Raw genomic sequence first — 26,869 nt, forward strand, 5'->3', positions numbered from 1 at the left:
CATGTCATCAGTTTTAATTAAATCTCAGAAGAATGAAGATGGCTACTTATACCTGATTTGTGCTGCAGACGCTAACCCACCTCCTACTGAATATATCTGGACAAAGTAAGAACATATCTGTTTTATTGCCCAAATGGTAGGAGGAACTGGCATGGCAGTACAAATACAGTGCAGGCTTCACATTCATGTGAAGATCAATTCAACAAATTCCTGCCATGTACTATTCTCCATCCTTGCAAATTGATAACCAGTAACTCATGCAGATTCTGAAATGGGAACACTGACCTCTCTGCAAATTTCCAATTTGGCCTTCCATTAGGCAAAACTCTGACAAGGTACTAAATTGTAAACTGTATGACAATGTCTCTTGCACTTTGGAGCTGAAATCAAATTCAGGTGTCATCAAATTTTGCTACTCTCTGCTCATTGTAAAGAGTTTGTTCAGTCCTTGCTCGTTTTCTAAAGGTCATGGACTCCCAACATAAAATTCCACATAATTCTACGCTTAATAATCACAATGATGAACTTTGCTGACAGACAAATTAAAAGAACCCCATAGACTTGAGAATGCAGCATTTCTCTTATGTTTATGATACTATGTATTTAAAAAAATGGAATTTTGCTGAATTTAGTTCTACAATTATGAGAATGGGGTTAAGAGAATAGGAGGTGCATGCTTATGTGAATCGCACAAAAGCATTTGATGTGTTTAGAGAGGGCATGAAAGGAGATAAAAGAGAAACTGAAGAAAAATACAAGGCTTGGGTTGAGAGAAGCCTGACATAAGTTAGGGCCAATGGGCTAGGGAAATGGAGAAATTGATGGATCAGCTGGTCAGTTGAAAAACAAAGGCTTGTATATATAGACCACATTTCTTGATCACCAAATATCTCAAAGCAATTTTTAGCCAATGGACTACCTTTTGAGGTATAATCATGATTATGATGGAGGAAATGTTGCAGGTCATGTACATTCAGTGAATACCAACAAACAGAAATGCTGTAATGGTCAAATAATCTTTTTTTTATGATGTTGATTGAGAAGTACATTTTGCCCAGGGCACCAGGGATAGCTGTCCTTGAAATAGTGGCATTGGATCTTTTATATTTGTAGAATAAAGGCCTAGTTCCTGCACTACTCTTAATATAGCTACTGAGCATGCGCAGAAGGAGTTATGTCATACAGATATTGTACAAATAAGAATGAGGAGAATCTTATCAAGGAGCAGTCGCTGTGACAACCTGGTGCTCAGTAAACCTGTTATACAATTGAGTGTTTCACTTTAAAGGTTACTTTACAAATATCTTTAACTCTCATCAGATCTCTTGTCAAGAGTAAGATACCCAACATCTTAGACAACAAGGTGCAGGGCTGGATGAACACAGCAGGCCAAGCAGCATCATAGGAGCAGAAAGGCTGATGTTTCAGGCCTAGACCCTTCATCAGAAAAAGCATCCTTAGAAGAGGTTTCACAGTGGGGTTAAAATTGTTTCAGAGATAGTAGGAACTGCAGATGCTGGAGAATCTGAGATAACAAGGTGTAGAGCTGGATGAACACAGCAGGCCAAGCAGCATCACAGGAGCAGGAAAGCTGACGTTTCTGAAGAAGGGTCTAGGCCCGAAACGTCATCCTTCCTGCTCCAATGCTACTTGGCCTGCTGTGTACATCCAGCTCTACACCTTGTTATCTCGTATTTGTTATAGTTTCTGAGGGCCAGAGATTATGCTCTGATATTTCTCTGAAAGGTGTGGGAGGGACAAGTAATTTCCAGGTAAGTTTCCTGCTTTTTTTCTAGGCCCAAAACGTCAGCCTTTCTACTCCTATGATGCTGCTTGGCCTGCTGTGTTCATCCAGCTCTGCACCTTGTTGTCTCGGATTCTCCAGCATCTGCTGTTCCTACTATCTCTTACCCAACATCTTAGATGATCCAATGACAACATCAAAACATTCATCTGAACACATGCAGTTGAGCCTCTGGTTTAACATTTCAATCATGGTGACAAATTGATTAAGGAGCTCCTCAAACTTGTTAGAGGGGAGAGTTGTAATACAGCAGGTGCTTAAAATCAATGCAATTTGCCTTTGTATTCTTGGATAATCATAGTGGACAAGAGCAAGACCCACTGGTGCTTTGTGTTGTCCAAGCTAATATGGAAAATGGCTAAATTACTTGTCTGCTAAATCTCTTCAAGTCTGCATCTCTCAGAAAGTGGGAATAAGGACTGTTTCAACAAAAGAGTCAAGTGGAAGCAATTAATGGTTTTAAATGGGATGCAGACATGGCAATTAGAGTTGAGGGTTTGTTGAAGAGATCAGGACTGGAGAAATGTGGTGAACAGAGGATCATTATCAATGAGAGTATAGCGAGTTTGATATTAGCCATTTACATCTGGATCTGGCTTGCAATATAGTCGAGTCATCCTCCATATGTTAATGTTTCTAAGTAAAGTAATTTGAGACATTGAGTGTAGTTTTGACACTCAGTGGATGACAGCAGGAAAATTCCCTGACCCATTCACAGTTAAGAATGCTGGTCAGAGAGGGCATAGTTTAGCTAATGTGTAGAATTGAAAGTAACATCATAATGGCTAGCATTTTTCTTACAGGAAGAATTTTGCCAGATTGTCGGGACAGAACAGATGAAGCTTTATTTTTTTGAAGGTCAGAATACTGCAGATGTTTGAAATCTAATAGAAGCAGCATTAATATTTCAGATCAAAGACTCTTTGTCAGAACTAGAAAGAACTGAAGTAATAAGAATTGAGCAAGGGGTGGGTGTGAGGTTTTTAGCCAATGTGAGGTCATGCGACTTGAAACAACTGCAACTGCATACAACATTATCTGTTTTCATTCGGGCTGAGATTCCTTTCGAAAGGCTATAGTGTGGAAAGTTGTTTCATCAGAACAAATGTGATGGAAGCAGAAAACCTGGAAAATGCAGTGGAATCCTTACTCAGAATATGGTGTGAGGAAGTGTACTTGAAGTGGCACTGGGAGCCAGTGAGTTAACATTTAATATTAATTTTTTTTTGTATTTATTCATTCATTGGATGAGGGCATTGCTGGCCAGGCCAGCATTTATTGCCCATCCCTAACTGCCCAGAGGGCAGTTCAGAGTCAACCACATTGTTGAGGGTCTGGAGTCACGTAGGTCTGACCAGGTAAGGATGGCAGTTTCCTTCCCTGAAGGACATTAGTGAACCAGATGGGTTTTTCCTGACAATCAACAATGGTCATCATTAGATGCTTAATTCCAGAGTTTTAAAAACTGAATTCAAATTTCACCATCTGCCATGGCAGGATTCGAACCCGGGTCCCCAAAACATTCAAAGAACAATGCAGCATAGGAATGGGCTGTTCATCCCTCCAAGCCTGCGCTGACACATTTTGCCCTTCCATACTAAATCTGTCTTCACTTACAGGATCCGTATCCCTCTATTCCCTTCTTGTTCATGTATTCATCCAGGTGTTTCTTGAATGCTGCTATTATGTCTGCTTCCACCACCTCCTCTGGCAATGCTTTCCATGCACTCACTACCTTTTGTGTGAAAAATATGCCACACACACCTCTTTTAAACAACACCCCCCCCCCCCCAACCCTTGCACCTTGAACCTGTTTCTCCCAGTAATTGACCCTTCCACCCTTGAAAAAGCCTCATACTTACCACTCTATCCATGCCATTCACAATTTTATAAACTTTTATTAGGTTGCCCCTCAACCTGCTCCATTCCAGTGAAAACAAATCCACTCTATCACAATGACACCACCCGCAAACTGGAGGAGCAACACCTCATATTCCACCTCAGGAGCCTACAGACGATGGCCTAAACATGGAATTCACCAGTTTTAAAATCTCCCCACTCCCGGCCTAATCCCGTGACCAACCCTCCCTCTCATCCCCGCCTCCTTGACCTGACACATCCTGTCCATCTTCTGTCCCACCTATCATCCCACCCATCCCACTGACCAATTCCCACCACTCTCTATCTGCACTCACCTATCACCATCCCACCTACCTTCCCCAGCCCCACCCCTCCCTCTATTTATTTCCCAGCTCCCTTCCCCCTCCCTATTTCTGAAGAAGGATCCCGACCCGAAACGTCAACTTTCCTGCTCCTCTGATGCTGCCTGGCCTGCTGTGTTCCTCCAGCTCCATACTGTGTCCACTGTCTATCCAACTTTTCTTCATAGCTAAAATCCCTCCTACCAGGCAACACCCTGGTACACCTCGCCTACCTCTTCTGGCTCCACAAGTAGATTCCCTCCTTTGTCCTTGAGTGTGCCAATCCTTTCCCTGGCCACACTCTCGCTTTTTAGATATGTATAAAAAGCATTGGGATTCTCCTTAAACCTGTTTGCTGATGACTTTTCATTAATCCTTTCAGCCTTTCTAATTCCTTGATTAGATTCTTTCCCGCTTGCCTTATATACTGCAAGGGCTTTGTTCTTTCCCAATTTCTGGGATCTCTGGATTAACAGTCCATTGATAATACCACTGGGCCATCACCATTCCCCATGATTAATGGAAATATTTCGTGGGCACCAGCCACAGGAATCCCTCATGCAGACTCAGTCTTATCCTGCAAGGGACAGGATTCTCTCCTCATTCGGGGTGAAGAGTTGATTTCGAGCACCTCTCTCCCCCCATCTGGGCCCTTTTGGCTTCCTTCTCCTGGAATGAGATAAAGGGACACATTGGGTGAGAAAGTCAGTGGCTTGGCCATCAGTACTTGTGCAGGTCGAAAGGTGGTGAGGTGATTCAGGTGAGTGAGTAGACCATGCAGGTTAAATGTTTTGGGAGTTTGCTGGACGAAGGCAAAAATATGCATAGATATTAAACAGAAATACCGATGGCGGGACAAAAAAATCGACAAGGACTAAAACATGACGCAGCAACTAGGTTTATCAAGTAATCAACATATTGGAGGCAATAGAGACTGGCAGAGCATGAGCCTGGTGACATGTGGGTGCAGTTGCAGAGAGAGTGAGTGAATGTGAGGTGCCAGAGCAAAGAGTGCGGTTCTTAGCCTGATGAAATGGAGAAGGTAATTGACCTTCCCAAGGCACTGCTGGTTGCTTCTCCTCACCATGGAGATAGCACTGACCCAGGTGATGACCTCAGACCGGGCTGCTTCGATCTGCCAGTCCTCTGGGAAGAGGACTCCTCTCCTTTGCACCACCCCTCCTATCAAGATTTTTAGGTCCTTGTTGGAGAGTTGCAGCACCAACTAGCCTTTCTCAAACATGCTCAGATTTCTTCCTTGACCCAGCAGGACAGCTTCAAAATGCCACTGCTAACCTGGGTGCACAATGGCTTTTTAAATATGTGCAAGTGCCGAGGGATGCTGCTGTGTCAGCAGATTTCTAGTGAGTTGTGAGTTAGTCAGAAAACCGTAGATGTTAAGATCGGGATACAATTGAGACTGAGTGACACCATAAGAGCAGAGTAGGTAATTAATAAGGTGTGTTAGGTGAGATATGTTGTGAAATCCTGCTGGGCTTCAACGCGAAAAACCATCCAAAAAAATCAATTTGCACATAACTAAAAAAATTCCATCATTTCTCTATTCCTCATTATAACGTTGCCTGACCCTGCCTGTAATGGACCTATATTCTGCTTATTTTCCTTTCACGTTTCTGTAGAAGCTTTTATAATCCATTTTCTTTTGTGTTAGAATGCATACTTAATCTGTTTCTCCTTTCTTTGTCATTTTCTTGGTCCTCCTTGTCTACATTCTAAAACTTTCCAAATCCTCAGAGTCCTGAAAGTCTGGTCACTTTTGAAGCCAGGTTGCTGTGTCATGTTTTAGCTGTTGTGAATCTTCTGGCCTATGGTATTTTTTCTTCAAAGAAAAAATATATCTTTGCAGTGTCTTCAGATCTTTTCCTATGTTAGAGGCTTAATTTAAATGCAACACACTTTTGTACTGATTGTATCAATGTATCTTTCATTGTATCAATGTAGGCACATGAATTGAAACCTGCCAAAAAGAATGTAACTGCTGCTGGCACAATTTTACTAAAGTATATTTTCTGTGTGAGAGGGGTCTTGTGACACAGTGGTAGTATTCCTACTCTGGGCTAGGAGTCTCGGGTTCAACCTGCACCAGAGATGTTGATTAGAAGATATCTATAAACTGCATGCAATTATCATAAAATCTCATGCCGTTTGATTGAAGCAAATGAAATATTTTATACTCACTCTGCAATTGACCTTTTTTGTTTAATTAGGCCTAATGACTCTATTCCGGAAGGTGTGATAATACAACACAACCAAATTAAATTGTCTAAGTTGACCCCAGAACTGTATGGGTATTATACTTGTGCAGCAAGCAACACAGCTGGGACTGCATCAGGCTCCATATATTTGTTTCCAAGTAAGTATCTTTTAATCTGATTTACTTGCCAACATACAAAGGAGCAGCAGGAATAGGTTGTTTGGCCTCTCTAGCCTGCCCTGCAGTTCAATCACACCATAGCTCACATGGTTGATCCTAATTTCCACCTTTCTCCCAATGCCTGATAACCTCTTAATTAGTCAAGAATAGATCTACCTCTGCCTTAAAAGTATTCAAGGACTCTGCCTATGGTAGAGAGTTCCAAGCACTCGTGACCCTCAGAGAAAAAGATCCTCAGTGGGGAAACCCCTTTTTTTAATCTCTGTCCCCGAGTTCTTGTCTCTCCTCAAGTATGCAAAATATGGGATATATGTACGCTTTATTGTTTTTTAAGCTCAGTTTCAAATTGAATAAATAAACACATTTTGCCGGTAAAGGATGTCAAAATCAAAACAATTTACAACTGAAAAATTAAATTCTTATATTACATTGTTTCTATACTTAGAAAAATTGGCATAACACCATTGTCAATATTATTGCAAAAGTGTCCAGCTGCAAAATTATAATAATTTTGTATGGTAGCCTTTTCAAAAAAAGTTGATTTAATTTTTTTTGTCAATAATGAATGCATGTTTAAACCTGGGTGTTCATTTCAGGAATCAGTAGAAGCTGATAATAGCCCATGTGATCACAAAATTGGCTGAATGTTAGGAGACAGAATGTAGTGGTCAGTGGATATTTTCTGGGCTGGAAGAAGATTTGTGTTCCGGATGCAGCCAGCCCCTGTTGCCACCAAGATCTAAAATCTCACCACACTGTATGAATCAATTATTCTTAAATTCTTTATTTGATTTATTAGTAGTTTTCAACATTTGCAACCTCTCTGGATTCATGCAGTTTTCCTGCATCCACACTTTTTGAACTACTTCAGAAATTCAATCATCAAGTCTCTTGTTAATCTACATTTTCAAGGGACAAAAGTTCCAACCTGCTTAATCTTTACTGATCCTGCATTCCACTTGAAATAAAGGCCAACATACAGTTAGCCTTCCGAACTACTTGCTGCCCTTGTGTGCATGCTTTCAGTGACTGGTGTACACAGATATCCAACCCCCTTTGTACATCAACCTTTCCCAATCTATCACCATTTAAATAATTTTCTAACAATTTGTTTTTCCTACCACAATATACTACTTCACACTTATTTGCTACGTATTTGCCCTCTCTCAGTTAACTCATCTTGTTGCTTCTTTACTTCCTCCTCACCACTCAGAATTCTTCCTAGTTTCCTCTTCTTTGCTGATGACACTGGAGGAGTAAAGTACACAATGTTGGGAATATTACATTTTATTTTGTCATCTAAATCATTGATATATATTGTGAACGGTTGGGACCAAGCACTAATCCCTCTGGTACCCACTAGACACTGCCTTCCACTCCAAAAAAGACCCATTTATTTATTTTTGTTTTCTGTTAGCTATGCAATTTGCTATCTATATCAGTTCACAAATGAATGTTGCAAGAATGCAGAACTTTCATCATATCCCCTTGTTGGGGGATCACTTGGCTCTGTCTGTAGCATGATGATTCAGATGTTTAGCAGGATTGGAATCATGTGCTGTAGGCTTATCAGGTTGATGCTTCATTTTCAGATTCCTTGGTGCATGTTCCTTTATAACTGTATGGAATCAGGATTGTGATCTGGTGTGATGCTGATAGAGTCAGGGAATATGCCAGGCCCGGAAGTCACAGATTGCAGTGTAATATAATTCTGCTGTTGATGGCTCAAAATGCCTCATGGGTGCCTGTTTGACCAATAGCCTTGTTCCCAATGTATTCCATTTAGCACGGTGTCAGTACCACACTGTCCCCTAAGTTGCTTTATGCAGACCTGTTGGAGCATCCATTGGTCCTTTACAATTTTTTTTCAATCAGTGTAAATCATTATTTCAATCTTTCTACAGTTCTAGCCAGTTATCTCATTGTCTTCCAGTTGTATCAAAACAAATGCACCAATGGAAGTCAATAAAGAACTCCTCTAACTCTATCTCTCTAGCTATCTCTCACCCTCTCTCTATCCTACTAAAAGAAGCTGTTTGAAAACATCTTTTTGAATAAGCTTTTTGTTATTCCTTTGTCTTGGATCACAGCGTGTATCCAAGCAGTTCCTTTTGGATTCAGTTAAATGTAATTAAGAGAAGGCTCGACAATAGCAATTTGCTTAAATATGAACATTTATTGAGTAATAATGAAAGAATGAGAAAAGAAAGAAACGTTTATTAAGTAAATAAAAAAAATGAAAAAGAGTGAAAAAACAAGAAGCTTCACTTCCTTCTGCCCAGTGGGACACCTCGATCGATGGCTGGTCTGGACGCCGAGGTTTTTCCTCGCACTGTTCATGATCTCAGTCCAAGGTGAAGTCCAGCGACTTGGAATGAAACTCACTCTCTCATACAGTGAAAGAAAGAGCCAAGCACAGAAAAACAATTACAGAAAAACACATTGATTGTGCCATCTTCGGCACGTACAGGACTCATTCGAGGTCATCCAGCTGTTGAATATCATCAAAAATTTTAGCCCTTCAGCCCATCCTAAATGTCCTCCTAATGCCGTCCCCTTGAGTTCATCATCTGTATTTGTCTAATTGTTCTACTGAAGTACCTGAGGAGATTTTTCTGCATTCATGGTGTTACAAACAAATCCATGGTAGCCAAACCAATCATGCTTTATACCTCTGTATTTGCACACAGTAAAATTAACACCTTCAAGGATCCTCAAAATTGACCCCCATGGTTTCTAACCAGACTTTTCAATAACCAATCCCAGACTCTACGATTAATGAGTTCCAGACACCAGTTTATTACTTAAACAAAAGACTTATTAATTTATTTACAATATAGTAACTTTAACAGAGTAAAAATGAAACAACAAAGTAATCTAACTGATCTGTGCATTAAACCCAAAAGCCTTTGTTTTCAGCCCCAATCACATAAGTCAGGCATACGAACAGACTCAGTTAAGGGATAAATAAAAACAAATACCAAAACTGGCCAAATTATTTAAGTTGTTTTCGCAATGTTTCGTTCCAAAGGCATAAATGTTTCCTGGTTGATTTTCCGAAGATGTCATAGAGTTGTACAGCACGGAAACAGACCCTTTGCTCCATCTCATCCATGCTTTCTAGATATCCTAAATTAATCTAGTCCCATTTGCCAGCATTTGGCACATATCACTGTAAACCCTTCCTATTCATATACCCATCCAGATGCCTTTTAAATGTTGTAATTGTATCACTTCCTCTGGCAGCTCAATTCGTACACACACCACCCTCTGCATGAAAAAGTTGCCCCTTAGGCCCACTTTAAATCTTTCCCCTCTCACCTTAAACCTCTGCCCTCTAGTTTTGGACTCCCCTACCCTGGGAAAAAGACCTTTGCTCTTCACCCTATCCAAATGCCCTTCATGATTGTACAAATCTCGATAAGATCATCCCCTCAGCCTCTGACACTCCAGGGAAAATAGCCCCAACCTAATCAGCCTCTCCCTGTAGCTCAAATGTTCCATCCACGGTAACATCCTTGTAAATCTTTTCTGCACCCTTTCAAGTTTAACATCTTTCCTTTAGCAGAGAGACCAGAAATGAATGCAGTATTCCAAAAGTGGCCGAACCAATGTTCTATACAGCCATAACAATGACATCCCAACTTCTATATTCAATGCACTGACTGAAAAAAAATGCACACCAAATACCTTTTGCTGCTCTGTCAACCTACGATTCCATCTTTATGTAACTATGAACCTGCACCCAAGGTCTCTTTGCTCGGCAACATTCTGCAGGACCCTACCATGAAGTGTATAAATCCTGGCCTACTCTTCCTTGCCAAAATGCAGCACCTCTCATTTATCTAAATTGGTTTCTACCCAGACTTTTGAATAACCGATCCCACTCCTTGGCCCATCTGATCGATGTCCTGTTGCACTCTGAGATAACCTTCTTCACTGTCTACTACACTACCAATTTTGGTGGCATCTTCAAATTTTCTAACGATACCTCCTATATTCATATCCAAATCATTTATATAAATGACACAATGCAGTGGACACCCCAGCACCAATCCTTGGAGGTGTGAACTGGGAATGGTGAGCTAAAGATGACTTTTGGTTTGTGAGTGGTCAACTTGTGGGAAAAGGAAAATAGATCAAACAAGCTTTTGTTTATTCATAAGGCCACAACTGGAAGTTAACTGCAGACTGCTAGACACAGGCCTCCAGTCCGAAAAACAACCCTCCTCCACCATCTTCTGTCTCCTACCTGCAAGCCAATTTTGTATCCAAATGGCTAGCTCTCCCTGGATTCCATGTGATCTAACCTTGCTAACCAGTCTACCGTGCGGAACCTTGTTGAAAGCCTTGCTGAAGTCCATATAGATTACGTTCACCACTCTTCCTTCATTAATCTTCTTTGTCACTCAATCAAGTTAGTGAGATATGATTTCCCAGGTAAAAAGTCCTGTTGACTATTCCTCATCAGTCCTTGTTTTTCCAATGATCACGATCACCTTTTCAGTTCACTGTGATAAAGGCAGTAATATTGATAACTTGGTTTTCTATTCTCTGCTCATGGGAGGATAGGAGGGAAGCTTTTGAATCTTTATGCTGCAGCATCAACAGCCAGATTCTGTTTTTACAGTAAGACATAGTCCAAAATTCAGTTCAAACTGAGACCATTCCCAAACAGACTGACTGTCTCCTCCATGAGGTCACATCTACCATTCAATATCTGCCATCTGCTTGAGCATGGGGTTTCTTCCAGACTTGTCTGAACCAATTCCCAGGTTTTGACCTCATTAATACCCCAACTTCTGCTGTCTGTTAAACATGATACCCTTCCCCAGTGACCAAGTGTCTGCAGAATCTCAACCAGGAACCAACCTGCAATTAACTTCCAGATGTGGCCTTATGAAAAATCAAAATCTTATTTAGTCTGTTTTCCTTTCCTCACAAGCTGTTACTCACCTTTAGCTCACCATTTCCAGTTCATGGCTCCAAGCCAATACTGATGCAGGAATGAAGTAAAAACCTTAAAAAAAACTAGTGAGCGCTCCTATGATGGTGCAATGTTGTTGTTGGTATCACATAACAGAAATGTTTTGTGCGTTTAGTTGCAGACGATCAGCAGCCACGTCATTACATGGTGCCCTTTATCATCATAATCCTGATACTCGTAATTCTGCTTAGCACTTTAGGCTATCTTTATCAAAGACTAAGAAAGAAAAATCAACAAAGAAACATTGGCAAAGAAACTTCCTCAAAAATGTAAGTATTTTCATCAAATACATACTTTGTGTTCAATATGTTGACATTGTTTTCTTGCTGGTGGTTGACATGCTTCAGTCTAGTTTCTTTGCTATCCACACAACCAGAGCTCTGTCTGGTCAAAATCACTAATGGGTAAGACAGCAAACTATCCTTGCTTATTCTATTAAATTTGTTTTTGTCTTTAAACACTTTTCTCTTCAGTGCCTGTCTTCTATGTTTTGCCTCTGTGGCATCACCTCCTCCAGATTCCAGATCATTTTGAACCAACTGAACATTTTCTCTCTTGTTGGTGACTCATCACTTGCCTCATTCACTTCTGACAGATACATACTTAAGGATTTAACCAGCTCACTCATTAATAGTGCCACTCTTAGAACCACTCTTTGTGACTGCCATTGCAGTCCCAAAATACATTCTAAATCCACACAACCATCAATCCTCATCCAAATGGAAGAGTATTGATTCATCAGCTTAGGGAGGAGGTACGTGATAATTATCAGGTTTCCTTGACCGTAGTTGACTTACTATAAGAATTCATGAGGTCCAAAGTTGAATTTTGGACTCCCATGACCACCCCTTCTCAAAAGTGTACCGCTGAGCTGTATGGTTTGTGTTGTTACAAGGCCTGTGGCTCAGCTTCGACACTGTGCAGTGGGGGATGTCTATCCTTGTCTCTTATGCTAGGTTGTGGCCTGTAATGCTTTGCCTTTACCTATGGCTAACAACTGACTGACTCTGGTGTTTACACTATTCTACATAACATTGTTCTCTATAAGTATATCTCTGAGTAATGCAGACTGCTGTATCCTTTATTGTGGTCTCTTGGACATGATTGTCAATATCACTGCTATTTAAAGCTACATCTCACCATTCAGTCTTTGTAGAAACAAAGACATGTATTGACACTGAGGATTTCCTCATTGTATTGATGTCCTACCATTGTGCTAAATAAGACTAAATTAGGATCTGTCCAGCAGCTCAGAACTGGCCCCTCTGCAGAGGCAGAATTGTTCTTGACCACAGTCTAATCATGTCCAGCATAATTGTTGTTATTCTCTCATTGCATGTCAGACTCACCGGCAAGGCCAGTATTTACCGTTGTTTCCCAATTGCCCTTTATGAAATGGTAGTGGGCCACCTTGCTGAACCACTGCATTCTATGTGGTGTAAGTACAGCTATAGTGCTATGAGGAAGGGACTTCCAGGATGTTGCTGCATCCTGTATCTTGTATTGGCTCTGCTCAGGACACCTTCTTCCCAAATTAAAGAAGCAGGCTAGATTTTATCCTTTTGAATCTAGTGAATTTAAAGGGGGTGATGCTCACACAATCCAGCTTGTGACTTGCCAACCATCTGCCATTCGCCTTCAACCTTAATCATATTTACAGGATGTAATGAGGAGTTGAGACCTTTCTGTGACCAATTAATACCCACCTAATGGACTTATCCTGTGCCCACTGCTCTTTCTCTCACAGCAAATGGAGTCTCATGTTGTTTGGGAAGTTTAACAACTTTAGCTGTGCAGTGTGGTGTCATTGCAAGCAGAGGGTACCTCCTTTAGAAGTTCCCCGTGGTCTCCACCCCCAACAAGATGATCCTTACCCATTTACTGCCAACCCTCAGCACCTCAGACCTGGCTCCTAATATCCTTCAGCTCCCTTGCCAGGACTGCAAGCCTGGCCACGCTGATAGCTGTAGCAATAAGAATTTGCCCTCAAGCTGTGGATTTCATCAGTACTGACAGGTAATTGTTGGGATGTAGAAATTTAGTGCAAGCCCACATTATAAGAAACCTTGGCTATCTGAACTGTGGTAAAGTCAAAGACAGTTGAATGAGTCGTAAAGTCATTATAACAAAGGCCATGCAATTAAGGCAGCTGAAGTGTCAGAATTTGCTAACTGCATGAGTTATTGGTGGGACATTACAGGCAGTGGCAGATTCTGAGAAAATCAAAGAGCATCAGCAATTGAACAGTTTAAATGTATTGATATAAATTCATAGTGCGATGTAATCTTTATTTGCTGATCTGTACACTACATTAAGCATGTTCTGCAATGGACACTGTGTTGGAAAACATATCTAGATGCTTTTGGGAATGCCTTTTTTCCCCCGCTTGGGTCTAACCTGTTTGTCTGTTAAACATGAGATAGTAGGAACTGCAGATGCTGGAGAATCCAAGACAACAAGGTGCAGGGCTGGATGAACACAGCAGGCCAAGCAGCATCATAGGAGCAGAGAGGCTGACGTTTTGGGCCTAGACCCTTCATCAGAAAAGGGGGAGGGGAAGGGGGTTCTGAAATAAATAGGGAGAGAGTGGGAGGCGGATAGAAGATGGATAGAGGAGAGGATAGATGGAGAGGAAAAACCTATCCCCTTCCTAACTCCCCACCTACACTCACCTTTACCGGCTCCATCCCCGCCTCTTCGACCTGTTTGTTTCCTCTCCACCTATCCTCTCCTCTATCCATCTTCTATCCGCCTCCCACTCTCTCCCTATTTATTTCAGAGCCCCCTTCCCCTCCCCCTTTTCTGATGAAGGGTCTAGGCCCGAAACGTCAGCCTCTCTGCTCCTATGATGCTGCTTGGCCTGCTGTGTTCATCCAGCCCTGCACCTTGTTGTCTGTTAAACAGATCAGGTCTAACATTAGATGCTTTTGGAAGGCAGAAGATTTAACTAGCCTCTCTTTCTTCTGTTTTCCACTGTTTATAGTGTTAATATTCTCATCAATGTCTCAATGTTTTTCCAGTCTAAATTTTCCGATGCTCCTCAGCATGCTTTTCACATCCCTGATCTCATTACCTACTGATATACACTTTATCTTCCTGTTGAATAGAAACAGGATCTTTGTAATTTGCAAATCGTCTGCCTTGAACTTCTATGTGGAATCTCTGTGTCATTAGGCATCCTGCGGTGGGTGGCTAAAATATTAAATTGGAGCAAAATATGTGGTTAATGTTGCAGAATTTAGTTATCATGCTTGTAATGTTTTTTTCTCCAATAGGATGCCTTCACGAAGTTCCCGTGACTCCAAAACAGAACATGTTGAGGTAAAAACAGAGATACAAAAAATGTTGAAGACGTGTGTTCAATATTTTCACCTTTAGACACAATGCTGCTGAATTTGTTAGGAAATTAGAGAATCCATCGATGTTCCCAACAGTTCTTTTGCTCCCAATAGGGGTCACTCTGACGTGGGCTCATGAACTTAAGGTATTAGCATTCCTTGGATCTTTCAAAATTCATCTTTCAACCTTCTTTCAAAATTCTGTACATTCTGGAAAGTTTCCTGCAGACTGGAAAGTAGCAAATGTAAACCCACATGATTTAAGAATGGAGGGGGAGAGAAGATGGAGAACTACTGACCTGTGTGACTTCAGTTTTAGGGAAAATGTTTAATATATGATAAAAAATGTGATAACTAGAGACTTAAAGAATAATGATATTATTGGGCAATATCAGTCAGAATTTATGAAAGGGAAATCATGTTTACCATTCTGTTGAAGGTTTGTGGGAATGTTACTTGTAACATAGATAAAGGACAACCTGCAGATATAGTGTGTTTGAATTTTCAGAACGCAGAAGTTTAGGAAATAAAATTAGAGCACAATGAATTAGGGGTAATACACTCAGATTGAAAATTGATTAAACATAAATTAGAGAGTAGTAATAAATGGGTAATTCTCAAATTGGCTGTAACTCGTGGGACAGGTCAAATTCGGTGCTGGGGTCACATCTGTTCGCAATCTGTACAAATGATTTGAATGTGGGGATCAATACAATGTTTACAAATTTGCTGAATACACAAAACTAGGTGTATGTTGTGAAAAGGATACAAGGAGCCTCAAACTAGTTGGACAGGTGAAGTGCCATAACATGGCAGCTAAAATCTTATGTGAATATGTGTGAAGTTGTTCAATTTGGTAGAAATAAAACAAAAAGACAAAATATTTTTTAACTGGTGAGAGATTAGGAAGTGCTGATGTGTAAAGGGACCTGGGTGCCCTTTTTGTGACTCTGTAGAGGCTAACATGCAGGTGCAGCAACTAATCAAGAAGTCAAAGGTATGTTAGCCTTCATTGCAAGAGTATTATGTGCAGGAGTAAATTGGTGCCGTTGTTTTGGACCCTGGTGAGACCACACCTGGAATATTGTGTACAGTTTGTGTATCCCTCTCTAAGGATGGATATACTTGTTGTAGAGGGAGTTCATCAGAAGTTCACTGGACTAATCCCTGGGCTAGTGGGATTGTCATATGAGGAGAGATTGACAAAACTGTATTCTCTAGAATTTTGAAGAATGAGAGGTGACCTCATTGGAATTTACAAAATTCTTATAGTGAGACAGGAGGGAAGTACATTGGATGTTTCCTGCGGCTGCTGAGTCTTGAATCAAGGAACACAACCTTCGTCTTAAGTGACGTGCTCCTTATTCTGACATGAGGAGGAATTTCTTCACCCAGAAGGTGGTGAATCTATGTAATTCTCTGTCAAAGAGGACTGTGAAAGCTCGATCATTCAGCACGTTCAACCCAGAAAGTTTGGAATGCTGATGGCACCAAGGGACAAGCACGAAAGTGGTGCTGAGGTAGACAATCAGTCATATTCGAATTGAATGGTCCAATTAAACAGATGGGCTGTATGGCCCACTGTTCCTATGTTCCAATGTTACGATGATTGTGTAATGATGATGACAACAGGATAGCTGATTATGTGTCATCCAGTGATGACGTTAATATTTCTTACCTTGTGATTTTGGATCAGTGGCTGTTGTTAGAAAAGTTTTACAAGCCAGAAATGAATCATGAGCACATTGGCAGGGGTGTTCAAGGACAGGAAAGAGAAGAAATTGAACTTAGGGGATGAGTGTTGGCAGGAACTTTAATTAATAGTAACTCATTGAAATTACTGATAACTGATTCCAGCCCTGTTTTCCATTCATCTACCAATGGGAACAATCCTTCATTATTTGCCGGAATTCAGATTCCAGAATTTCACTTGCCCTATTAATCAGTGTTACTGTTTTCACTCCTGCTGCTTCTAGCTATCTGGAAAGTCTCTATTCCTCCTTGAACCTCCATCCCCTAATCTTAACCTCTCTTTCAAGCATCCCATTCCTGTTCCATAACCTACATGTGTGCCTCTGAGTCTTGATTCCCCAATCCCCAATTTTTCCTTCTGCACCTATTGCACAATCTCCTCCCCCGATACCCTTCCCATTCTTTAGTCTCGTCTCCTCAGTCCTCATTCTCCAATTTCTACTCCCTATAAAATCCTGTTCCCAACTCTTCAGAATCCTCATTCCTCAGTCTCTCCTCCTCAGCTCCACATTCTCCAGTTCTTCAAATCTCTCTGAAAGTTCACTTTCTAACTGTCCTAACCCTGAGGACATTCACATTCTCCCTAAACTCTGCCGACTGGGACTAGATGCAATAATCTAGCTGTTGCCCAGCTTTTTAAAGATTTAGCATAACACTTATTATCGTACTCAGTACCTCTATTTATAAAGCCGCAGGGTACCATACACTTTGCTAAATAACGTATCAATACGTCTTGCCATGTCCAATTATCCGAGCAAATGAACCCCCAGGTCCTTCTGTCCCAACAGTGCTATTAAGTCTTCCTTAACTGTCCAGATCCCCTCTGCCAAGTGTATTGCCTCACACTTCTCAGTATTAAATTCAAGCAACAAATTGTCTGTCCATTTTGCTAGCCTGAAATATATCCTGTTGCAGTCAATTGGTATCATCCTCACTTGTATCAGATTCTCAACAATTCATTTATAGATCTTAAAAACAGCAGTGAATATGGCACTGAACCTTGGGGAACAGTGCTGTCAATCTTCGTCCAGTCTGAAAAACCATCATTTTACATGACATTCTGACTTTAGTCCTCCTTTTTAATTCAATCTGACAAATGACCCTCTTTTTCCAAGATACTCTGTTTTATTTACCAGCCTTTTATATGGTACTTTGCCAAATACTTCCTTAAAATTGACATGGATAATATCCACTGCATTCTCCTCATCAGCCTTCTCTATTAGTTAATCAAAAGATTCAATTAGATTTTTCAAGCATGATCTACCTTTTACAAATTAGCGCTGGCTTTGCTGAATTAATTCAAACCTTTTAGAGTGTCAAACCCCTGAGATTGCAAATAGATGGCCTAGGTCTTCTGAAGGCAAGCTAGTCATTGCAATAGTTCAGACAGAAGTTGCCAATCAGGATCATGTAAAAGCTTACTTCCTGGGAATTGTCCAGAAGGTTGAAATTTCTAATGTTATCCGAGCATCCAGAAACCTCCAAATAAGCCCCCAGCTTTGGAGAGAGAGTCGAAAGCTTCTGAGAATTCTGACTGACTTAGCTTAAATGTCACTCAGGAAAAGTTAAAGAAAACCACCATCTTCTCAAGGGCAAACTCAGGATGGCAATTATTGCTAGCCCAACTGGCAACGCTCACATCTAGCAAATAAATAATTAAAAAAAACCTGCCGTAACTCCTGGGCAACTGTTAAACTAATCAACTTCACCTCCACCCAATTCACTGCTGACACCCCCTTTGACTCTTCATGGGCCACTCTCCTGTAACAATCCGATCCTTGACATCCCCTGACTGGGGCCCAGTGCATCACTTAACTGGATCTTCACTGAATTCTCGGAGAAAGTGTATCACTGTGAATAGGCTGTTCAGCTCCTTGAGCCTGTTACAGGACAGTACTGCATCCTGCATGAGCTGCATTTCTGTATTACACACAGGTAGAAGAGGAAGAGGAAGTGGAAGCGGAGGAAAATGAACCAGATGTTCACTCAACATGATGATAGAATTAACCGGAGCCTGGATGGGACTGGAAACAAGAGCATGGATCTAACTGTAAACCAAACCAATATTATCGTGAGCTGAACAACTTTCTGGTGTTATGTTTGAGTTGCATATTTCTTAACTATGGAGTGTGAGTCAATGTTGAATAGGTTAGTTTCAAACTTGTTGTAGATTACAGTTTAGTTTTGATTTTTTTTACATCCCTCGCTGTTTATTTCTAAGAATGTGATGTCACATTTTCTCTCATATAAAATTAATTACAGGTGAAGATAATAATTATGGTCCAGGGTTAACTTGAACTATTGAGCAATAGTCTGTGGAGCACTGAAAGCACCCAGGGCAAGCATCAAGTTGACCCCCTGAATGGCCCCAAAAACAGTCATGAAAATTCAATCAGAAGTTGACCAATGGGAGAAAAGCTGTGCTCCCCCCTGCAAATCAGATTCTGTCTCTCCCATCCAGGCAGCTTGAGCTCAACCAATCATAATTTTTTTCTCCTCCTGATGCTGCTGAAGAGACAAAATCTCTGATTGGAGCTGTGGAGGTGCAGGAAGATGTCTGTTTTGTCCAGAAACACAAACTAGGATGGAGATGGAGAGCAAACAGTTCTGCCCAATCTAAGCCTCTTGCTGTAAGGGAGTCCGAGTCAATATTGGGGAAGTTAAAGTCACCCGATGTGACAACTGTTCTTATTGCATCTTTCCATAACCTGCCTACATAATCATTCCTCAATGTCTCAGTGACTGTTGGGGTGTCTATAGTATAATCCTATCAGAGTGATTGCATCCATCTTATTCTTGTGCCGTCTACCACAACTAGACAGTTACTAGTCATATCATGGGCTGCTTTCAGCACAGCCAACCCATTTTCAGGTACTTATGGTCCCCATTACCAGCTTTTCTTTCCCCTGGCAGACTGTCATCCATTTCTTTGTCTCCCTAACTGTCATTGTCTCTCTCTGGGTTCCATTACTACCTCTCCACTCACTCCATCCCACCCCATCCCATCCCAAACCCCTGGCTTCAGCATATATACCACCTTTTCTTGGTTGCTATCAGTTCTGAAGAACAGTCACTGGACTCAAAATATTGACTCTGCTCTCTCCACACGTGGTCCCAGGCCTACTGACTTTCTCCAGCAATTTGTGTTACTGTTTCAGTGACATTATTATGATCACATGATGATGTTCAGATTCTGGAAATAAAGCAACCGCAAAAGCCTTGACCTTATTGTGGATGCATATAGCTTGTATGATTTAATATTATTTTGTAAATAAAGAACTTTTTCAACATACCTCAGACTGTAGCCAGAGACAGTAGGAACTGCAGATGCTGGAGAATCCGAGACAACAAGGTGCAGAGCTGGATGAACACAGCAGGCCAAGCAGCATCATAGGAGTAGAAAGGCTGACGTTTTGGGCCTAGAAAAAAAGCAGGAAACTTACCTGGAAATTACTTGTCCCTCCCACACCTTTCAGAGAAATATCAGAGCATAATCTCTGGCCCTCAGAAACTATAACAAATACGAGATAACAAGGTGTAGAGCTGGATGTACACAGCAGGCCAAGTAGCATTGGAGCAGGAAGGCTGACGTTTCGGGCCTAGACCCTTCTTCAGAAACGTCAGCTTTCCTGCTCCTGTGATGCTGCTTGGCCTGCTGTGTTCATCCAGCTCTACACCTTGTTATCTCAGATTCTCCAGCATCTGCAGTTCCTACTATCTCTGAAACAATTTTAACCCCACTGTGAAACCTCTTCTAAGGATGCTTTTTCTGATGAAGGGTCTAGGCCTGAAACATCAGCCTTTCTGCTCCTATGATGCTGCTTGGCCTGCTGTGTTCATCCAGCCCTGCACCTTGTTGTCTAAGATGTTGGGTATCTTACTCTTGACAAGAGATCTGATGAGAGTTAAAGATATTTGTAAAGTAACCTTTAAAGTGAAACACTCAATTGTATAACAGGTTTACTGAGCACCAGGTTGTCACAGCGACTGCTCCTTGATAAGATTCTCCTCATTCTTATTTGTACAATATCTGTATGACATAACTCCTTCTGCGCATGCTCAGTAGCTATATTAAGAGTAGTGCAGGAACTAGGCCTTTATTCTACAAATATAAAAGATCCAATGCCACTATTTCAAGGACAGCTATCCCTGGTGCCTTGGGCAAAATGTACTTCTCAATCAACATCATAGAAAAAAGATTATTTGACCATTACAGCATTTCTGTTTGTTGGTATTCACTGAATGTACATGACCTGCAACATTTCCTCCATCATAATCATGATTATACCTCAAAAGGTAGTCCATTGGCTAAAAATTGCTTTGAGATATTTGGTGATCAAGAAATGTGGTCTATATATACAAGCCTTTGTTTTTCAACTGACCAGCTGATCCATCAATTTCTCCATTTCCCTAGCCCATTGGCCCTAACTTATGTCAGGCTTCTCTCAACCCAAGCCTTGTATTTTTCTTCAGTTTCTCTTTTATCTCCTTTCATGCCCTCTCTAAACACATCAAATGCTTTTGTGCGATTCACATAAGCATGCACCTCCTATTCTCTTAACCCCATTCTCATAATTGTAGAACTAAATTCAGCAAAATTCCATTTTTTTAAATACATAGTATCATAAACATGCAGGAGCAGAAAGGCTGACGTTTCGGGCCTAGACCCTTCATCAAAAATGGGGGAGGGGAAGGAGGTTCTGAAATAAATAGGGAGAGAGTGGGAGGCGGATAGAAGAGAGGATAGGTGGAGAGGAAACAAACAGGTCGAAGAGACGGGGATGGAGCCGGTAAAGGTGAGTGTAGGTGGAGAGTTAGGGAGGGGATGGGTCAGTCCAGGGAGGACGGACAGGTCAAGAGGGCAGGATGAGGTTAGTAGGTAGGAGATGGGGGTGCAGCTTGAGGTGGGAGGAGGGGATAGGTGGGAGGAAGAACAGGTTAGGGAGGCGGGGACGAGCTGGACTGGTTTTGGGATGCGGTAGGGGGAGGGGAGATTTTGAAGCTTGTGAAATCCACATTGATACCATTGGGCTGCAGGGTTCCCAAGCGAAATATGAGGTGCTGTTCCTGCAACCTTTGGGTGGCATCGTTGTAGCACTGGAGGAGGCCCAGGATGGACATGTCGTCCAAGGAGTGGGAGGCGGAGTTGAAGTGGTTCGCGACTGGGAGGTGCAGTCGTTTGTCGTGAACCGAGCGTAGGTGTTCCACAAAGCGGTCTCCAAGCATCTGCTTGGTTTCCCCGAAGTAGAGGAGGCCACATCGGGAACAGTGGATACCGTATACCACATTAGCAGATGTGCAGGTGAACATCTGTTTGATGTGGAAGGTTTTCTTGGGGCCTGGAATGAGGGTGAGGGGGGAGGTGTAGAGGCAGGTGTAGCACTTCCTGCGGTTGCAGGGAAAGGTGCCGGGGGTGGTGGGGAGTGTGGAGTGGACATGGGAGTCACGGAGAGTGTGGTCCCTCCGGAAAACAGATAAGGGTGGGGAGGGAAAAGTGTCTTGGTGGTGGGGTCAGATTGTAGGTGGCGGAAGTGCCGGAGGATGATACGTTGGATCCGGAGGTTGGTGGGGTGGTACGTGAAGATGAGGGGATTCTGTTTTTGTTGTTATTTGTGGGGAGGGGGTGTGAGGGATAAGTTGCGGGAAATGTGAGAGATGCAGTCGAGGGAGTTTTTGACCACTGTGGAGGGGAAGTTGCGGTCCTCTTTGTTGAGACTGTTCTTTGAAATTTATTAACAACTGCCACATTCAGTCAAGAATGATGTAGGGCAATTAAATAACTCACTAGAAGAGGAATCTCCACAAATATCCCCATCCTCAATGATGGGGTAGCCCAGCACATCATAGTAAATGATAAAGCTTAAGTATTTGCAACAATCTTCAGCCAGAAGTGCCAACTGGTGATTCATCTTGGCCTCCTCTAAAGGTCCCCAACATCACAGAAGGTAGTCTTCAGCTAATGCGGTTCACTCCATGTGATATGAAGAATCAGTTGGAGGCATGGGATAATGAGAGGTGATGGCCCTGACAACATTCTAGCAATAGGACTGAAGTCTTGTGCTGCAGAACTTGGCACACCTCTGGCCAAACTGTTCCAGTACAGCTAGACTATTGGTATCTACCCAACACTTTGGAAAATTGTCCCGGTATATCCTGTATACAAAAAGCAGGACAAATCCAACCTATCCAATTACTGCCCAAAAGTCTATTCTCAATCATCTGAAAAATGATGGAAGGTGTCATCAATGGAAGGTTAGCAGTGCTAACAGCCTGCTCACTGACACCCAGTTTGGAGTCTACCTCGGCCATTCAGCTCATTATCTCATCATAGCTCATTCAAACTTACACAAAAGAGCTGAATTCCAGAAGTAAGGTGAGGGTGACTGCCCTTGACATCAAGCATGGCATCAAAGAGCCCTAGCAAAATTGGAGTCAATAGGAACGGGGGGAAATCTCTCTGCTGGTTGGAGTCATACCTGGCATGAAGAAAATGTTTGTGGTTGTTGGACATTGATCATCTCAGCTCCAAGACATTCCTAAGGAGTTCCTCAGGGTCATGTCCTTTGTCCGACCATCTTCAGTTGCTTCATCAATCTTCCATCCGTCATAATGTCAGAAGTAGGAATGTCTGCCAATGATTGCACAGTGTTCAGCACCATTCATGTCTTCTCAAATACTGAAGTAGCCCATGTCCAAACGCAGCAAGACTTGAACAAGGCTTGGGTTAAAAAGTTACATTCACTGCACTCAAATACCAGGCAAAAACTATCTACAATAGGACAGAATCTAGCCACCTCCCCTTAACATATCTGCCAACATCTCTCTCTCTGGCTTGCTACAGTGTTCCAGTGAAGCCCAACGCAGGCTGGAGGAACAACACCTCATTTTCCACTGGGGGACCCTACAGCCCTCCGGACTCATAATTGAGTTCAGTAATTTTAGGGCCTAAACTCTCCCATGTCCCAGCCCCCCAGCCACACACCAGGCCTTGTTACCACATAGCCTGCCATTACACACCCCCTGTTGTCAGTCACTAACAGTCCCCATTAACAACTATTCACACTCCCAGCCTGATCGTTAGCAACTCCTTTGTCTGTCCAACTGTCTTTCTCTCTCTTTGGGGTCTATCTTATCGTTTATTCCCTACCCCACCCACTTCTCTATTTTCTGCATATAAACTGACGTTTTCCCAGCCGCCATCAGTTCTGAAGAAGGGTCACCGGACCCGAAACATTAACTCTGTTTTCTCCTCCACAGATGCTGCCAGACCTGTTGAGCTTTTCCAGCAACTTTGTTTTTGTTCCTGATTTACGGTATCCGCAGTTCTTTTGGTTTTTACCCCTTAACATTTAATGGCGGTACTATCACTGAATCCCGTATTATCAACATTCTGGGCATTACCATTGACCGGAAACTCACCATATAAATATAATGGCTACGAGATCAGATCAGGGATATTAGGAATACTGCACTAAGTAACTCACCTCCTGACTCCCAAAGTCTGTCCCGAGGCTTAAGTCAGAAGTATGATGGGATACAACACATTTGCCTGGATCAGGGCAGCTCTAACAACGCTCAAGAAATTTGACACCATCCACTACAAAGAAGCCCACCTTATTGGCACCACTTCCACAATTATTTACTCTCTCCACCATCGACATTCAATGGTAACAGTGTGTACTGTCTCCAAGATACACTGCAGAAATTCACCAATGATCAATTAGACAGAATCTAACAAACCCACAACCACCACACATAAAAGGACAAGGGCAGCAGATATATAGGGACTCTACCCAACTATAAATTCCCCTCCAAACTATTCACCATCCTGACTTGGAAATATATTGCTGTTCCTTTAGTGTTGCTAGATCAAAATCCTGGAATTCCTTCCCTCTTGGCATTGTGGGTCTACCTACAGCAAACAGCACATGGACTGCAGGGGTTCGAGAAGGCAACTCACCACTATCTTCTCAATAGTAATTGAGGATGGGCAGTATAATGTTTAGTATAATTTCAGTATGAATGTTCAGTATAATTTCCCAGTTTTATACTAAATACTACTACTTATGAAGCCCATTTTTCCATATGTTTTGCTAACCACTTAAAACACCTGGTACTTTCAGGATTTTAGCTCCCCTGTCATGAACTTTCTGTAAAATTGCACCATTATCTCGATGTTGCCCCATCATTTAGATTCTGCCATAATGTATTACCTCACAGATTCCATTTGCCACTTGTCTCCCCATTTTGCTCCCCTATCCATGCCCTTTTGCAGTAGGTATCATCCTGCACTATTCACTACGTGTTTGGTATTACTGGCAAATTTTGAAATTCCACCCTGTATTCCAACATCCAAGACATAGAGTCATAGAGATATATAGCATGGAAACAGATCTTTTGGTCCAACTGGTCCAGGCTGACCAGATATACTAAATAAATCTAGTCCCATTTTCCAGCATTTGGCCATATCACTCTAAACCCTTCCTATTCATATTACCCATCCAGATTCCTTTTAAATGTTGTAATTGTACCAGCCTCCACCACCACCTCTGGCAGCTCATTCCATACACAAACCACCTTCTGTGTGAAAAAGTTGCCCCTTAGATCCCTTTCAAATCTTTCCCTTCTCACCTAAAACCTATGCCCTCTAGTTTTGGACTCACTAACCCCAGGGAAAAGATCTTGACTATTCATCCTATCCATGCCCCTCAAGATTTTATAAACCTTTATAAGGTCAACCCTTAGCCTCCGACGCTCCAGGGAAAACAGCCCCAGCCTATTCAGCCTTTCCCTATAGTTCAAACCCTCCAACCCTGGCAACATCCTTGTAAATCTTTTCTGAACCCTTTCAAGTTTCACCATATCTTTCCAAAAGCAGCTTAACCAATGTCCTGTGCATTCCTTTCATCCATACTCTTCAGTTACTTCATCAAAAAATGTGATTAGACTCATCAAGCATGATTGCCCTTTTACAAAGTCTTTTATGCATATTAAAAGGATAAACCTTTGGAGAATATAATTGTTTACCATTCACCAATCTGAAAAACAATTATTTACCAGTTGTTTTCATCCAGCCAGCACTGGCCCTCTAATTCCATGAGCCTGAATTTTGATGTTCAGACTTTGCCAATTACATTTTTGAAAGTCATATATACAAGTTCCTTGTGCATTCCTTTCATCCATACTCTCAGTTACTTCATCAAAAAATGTGATTAGAGTCATCAAGCATGATCACCCTTTTACCAAAAACAGTTCTCAAAAAGAGTCATTTGATTTGAACAATAACTCTGGGTTGAATATTGTTATATTTTGGTATTTTGGGTAAACTGAGTTTCACGAAAAGTTTCTTTCCATCTGGTCTATTGAGTTTTCTCACACTATCATCCCAAACTCAGCTCATTAATTACCCACGACATGCCTATGTTCATCTTTCTCATCCTTAACTAGTTGGATTCTACTACTCACCATTCCCAGAAGAATTTACCACTGGGGATATTCTGGAATATACCGGCATCCATGATGCCCACACCAACTTTAAAAGGCTCTTAAGCACCCAGACATGTACTGTCAATTCAGAATTACCCTGCTCAGTTCATGACATTTGCCCCAGACGTGGCAGAAAGGAGGAAATTGGGTTTGCAGACAGGCTCCTGGAGGTTCTGGTGGATAACGTGGTGCAGAGCAGGCTGTTCTCTTCCTGCACCAATGGCAGAGGATACCATGCCATCAGACCCTGCCAGCTTGATCTGAAGTTGCCACCTGAGTCATTGCAATCTCAACCATCTGGAGAAATATACAACAAGAGAATTAAGAAAAACCAAAAGAACTGCGGATGCTGTAAATCCAGAACAAAAACGAAGTTGCTGGAAAAGCTCAGAAGGTCTGGCAGCATCTGTGAAGGAGAAAACAGAGTTAATGTTTTGGTCCGGTGACCCTTCCTCAGAAAGAGAATTAAGAAGGTCATTGACCTTCTGTGGTCTACCATGTTAAGTGCAACAATTTTCTCTCTGCTACCTCACACTCACTCCATCTCTGCTACTGCACCATGTCCCACCAAGGCTCATGCTCCACAATTTTCACTGTCTCTCACTCACTCTCACCCTCCCCCACACCATTAACCTTGCATGGCCTCTCCACTGCTGACTCACTCACTAGGGACAACTCACCACCGCACACACCCCCCCAACAGCACCAGCACTAATAGCTGTGCCACCAATTTCCCTCTCACTTATTTCTTCCTTTTCCTCATTCTACGAGAAACAGCCCACAATGTAGCAGAAAGAGCCAAGTGTTACAGGTGATATTCTGGGGAGCAGATCCTGATGATAACCATCCAGAGTGGCCAATTGACTGAAAGACCATAAGAAGTAGGAGTAGGCCATTCAACACCTC

General features: G+C 41.9%; 1 protein-coding gene across 10 annotated transcripts in view; it reads left to right on the forward strand.

Moving 5' to 3' along the window:
- LOC109913308 (nectin-3-like) overlaps positions 1-26,869 on the forward strand; it is a 97,626-nt gene that overhangs the window by 20,268 nt on the left and 50,489 nt on the right. For 8 of the 10 annotated variants that reach the window (XR_007262346.1, XR_007262347.1, XR_007262345.1 and 5 more), the window contains exons 4-8: positions 1-105; positions 6,234-6,379; positions 11,503-11,656; positions 14,663-14,708; positions 18,413-18,548. The exon at positions 1-105 is cut by the window's left edge and continues 1 nt beyond it. Coding sequence is in view for 1 of the 10 variants with exons in the window: in XM_048598462.1 (XP_048454419.1) it covers positions 1-105; positions 6,234-6,379; positions 11,503-11,656; positions 14,663-14,708; positions 18,413-18,472 (511 nt within the window). In the remaining 9 variants the exon portion in view is untranslated. Of the gene's footprint in view, positions 106-6,233; positions 6,380-11,502; positions 11,657-14,662; positions 14,709-18,412; positions 18,559-26,869 lie in introns of those variants that run through there. The other 2 variants (XM_048598462.1, XR_007262352.1) reach the window with 2 other exon arrangements.

This window comes from Rhincodon typus, chromosome 6 (assembly GCF_021869965.1).
Source record: "Rhincodon typus isolate 14 chromosome 6, sRhiTyp1.1, whole genome shotgun sequence".
Taxonomy (NCBI): domain Eukaryota; kingdom Metazoa; phylum Chordata; class Chondrichthyes; order Orectolobiformes; family Rhincodontidae; genus Rhincodon; species Rhincodon typus.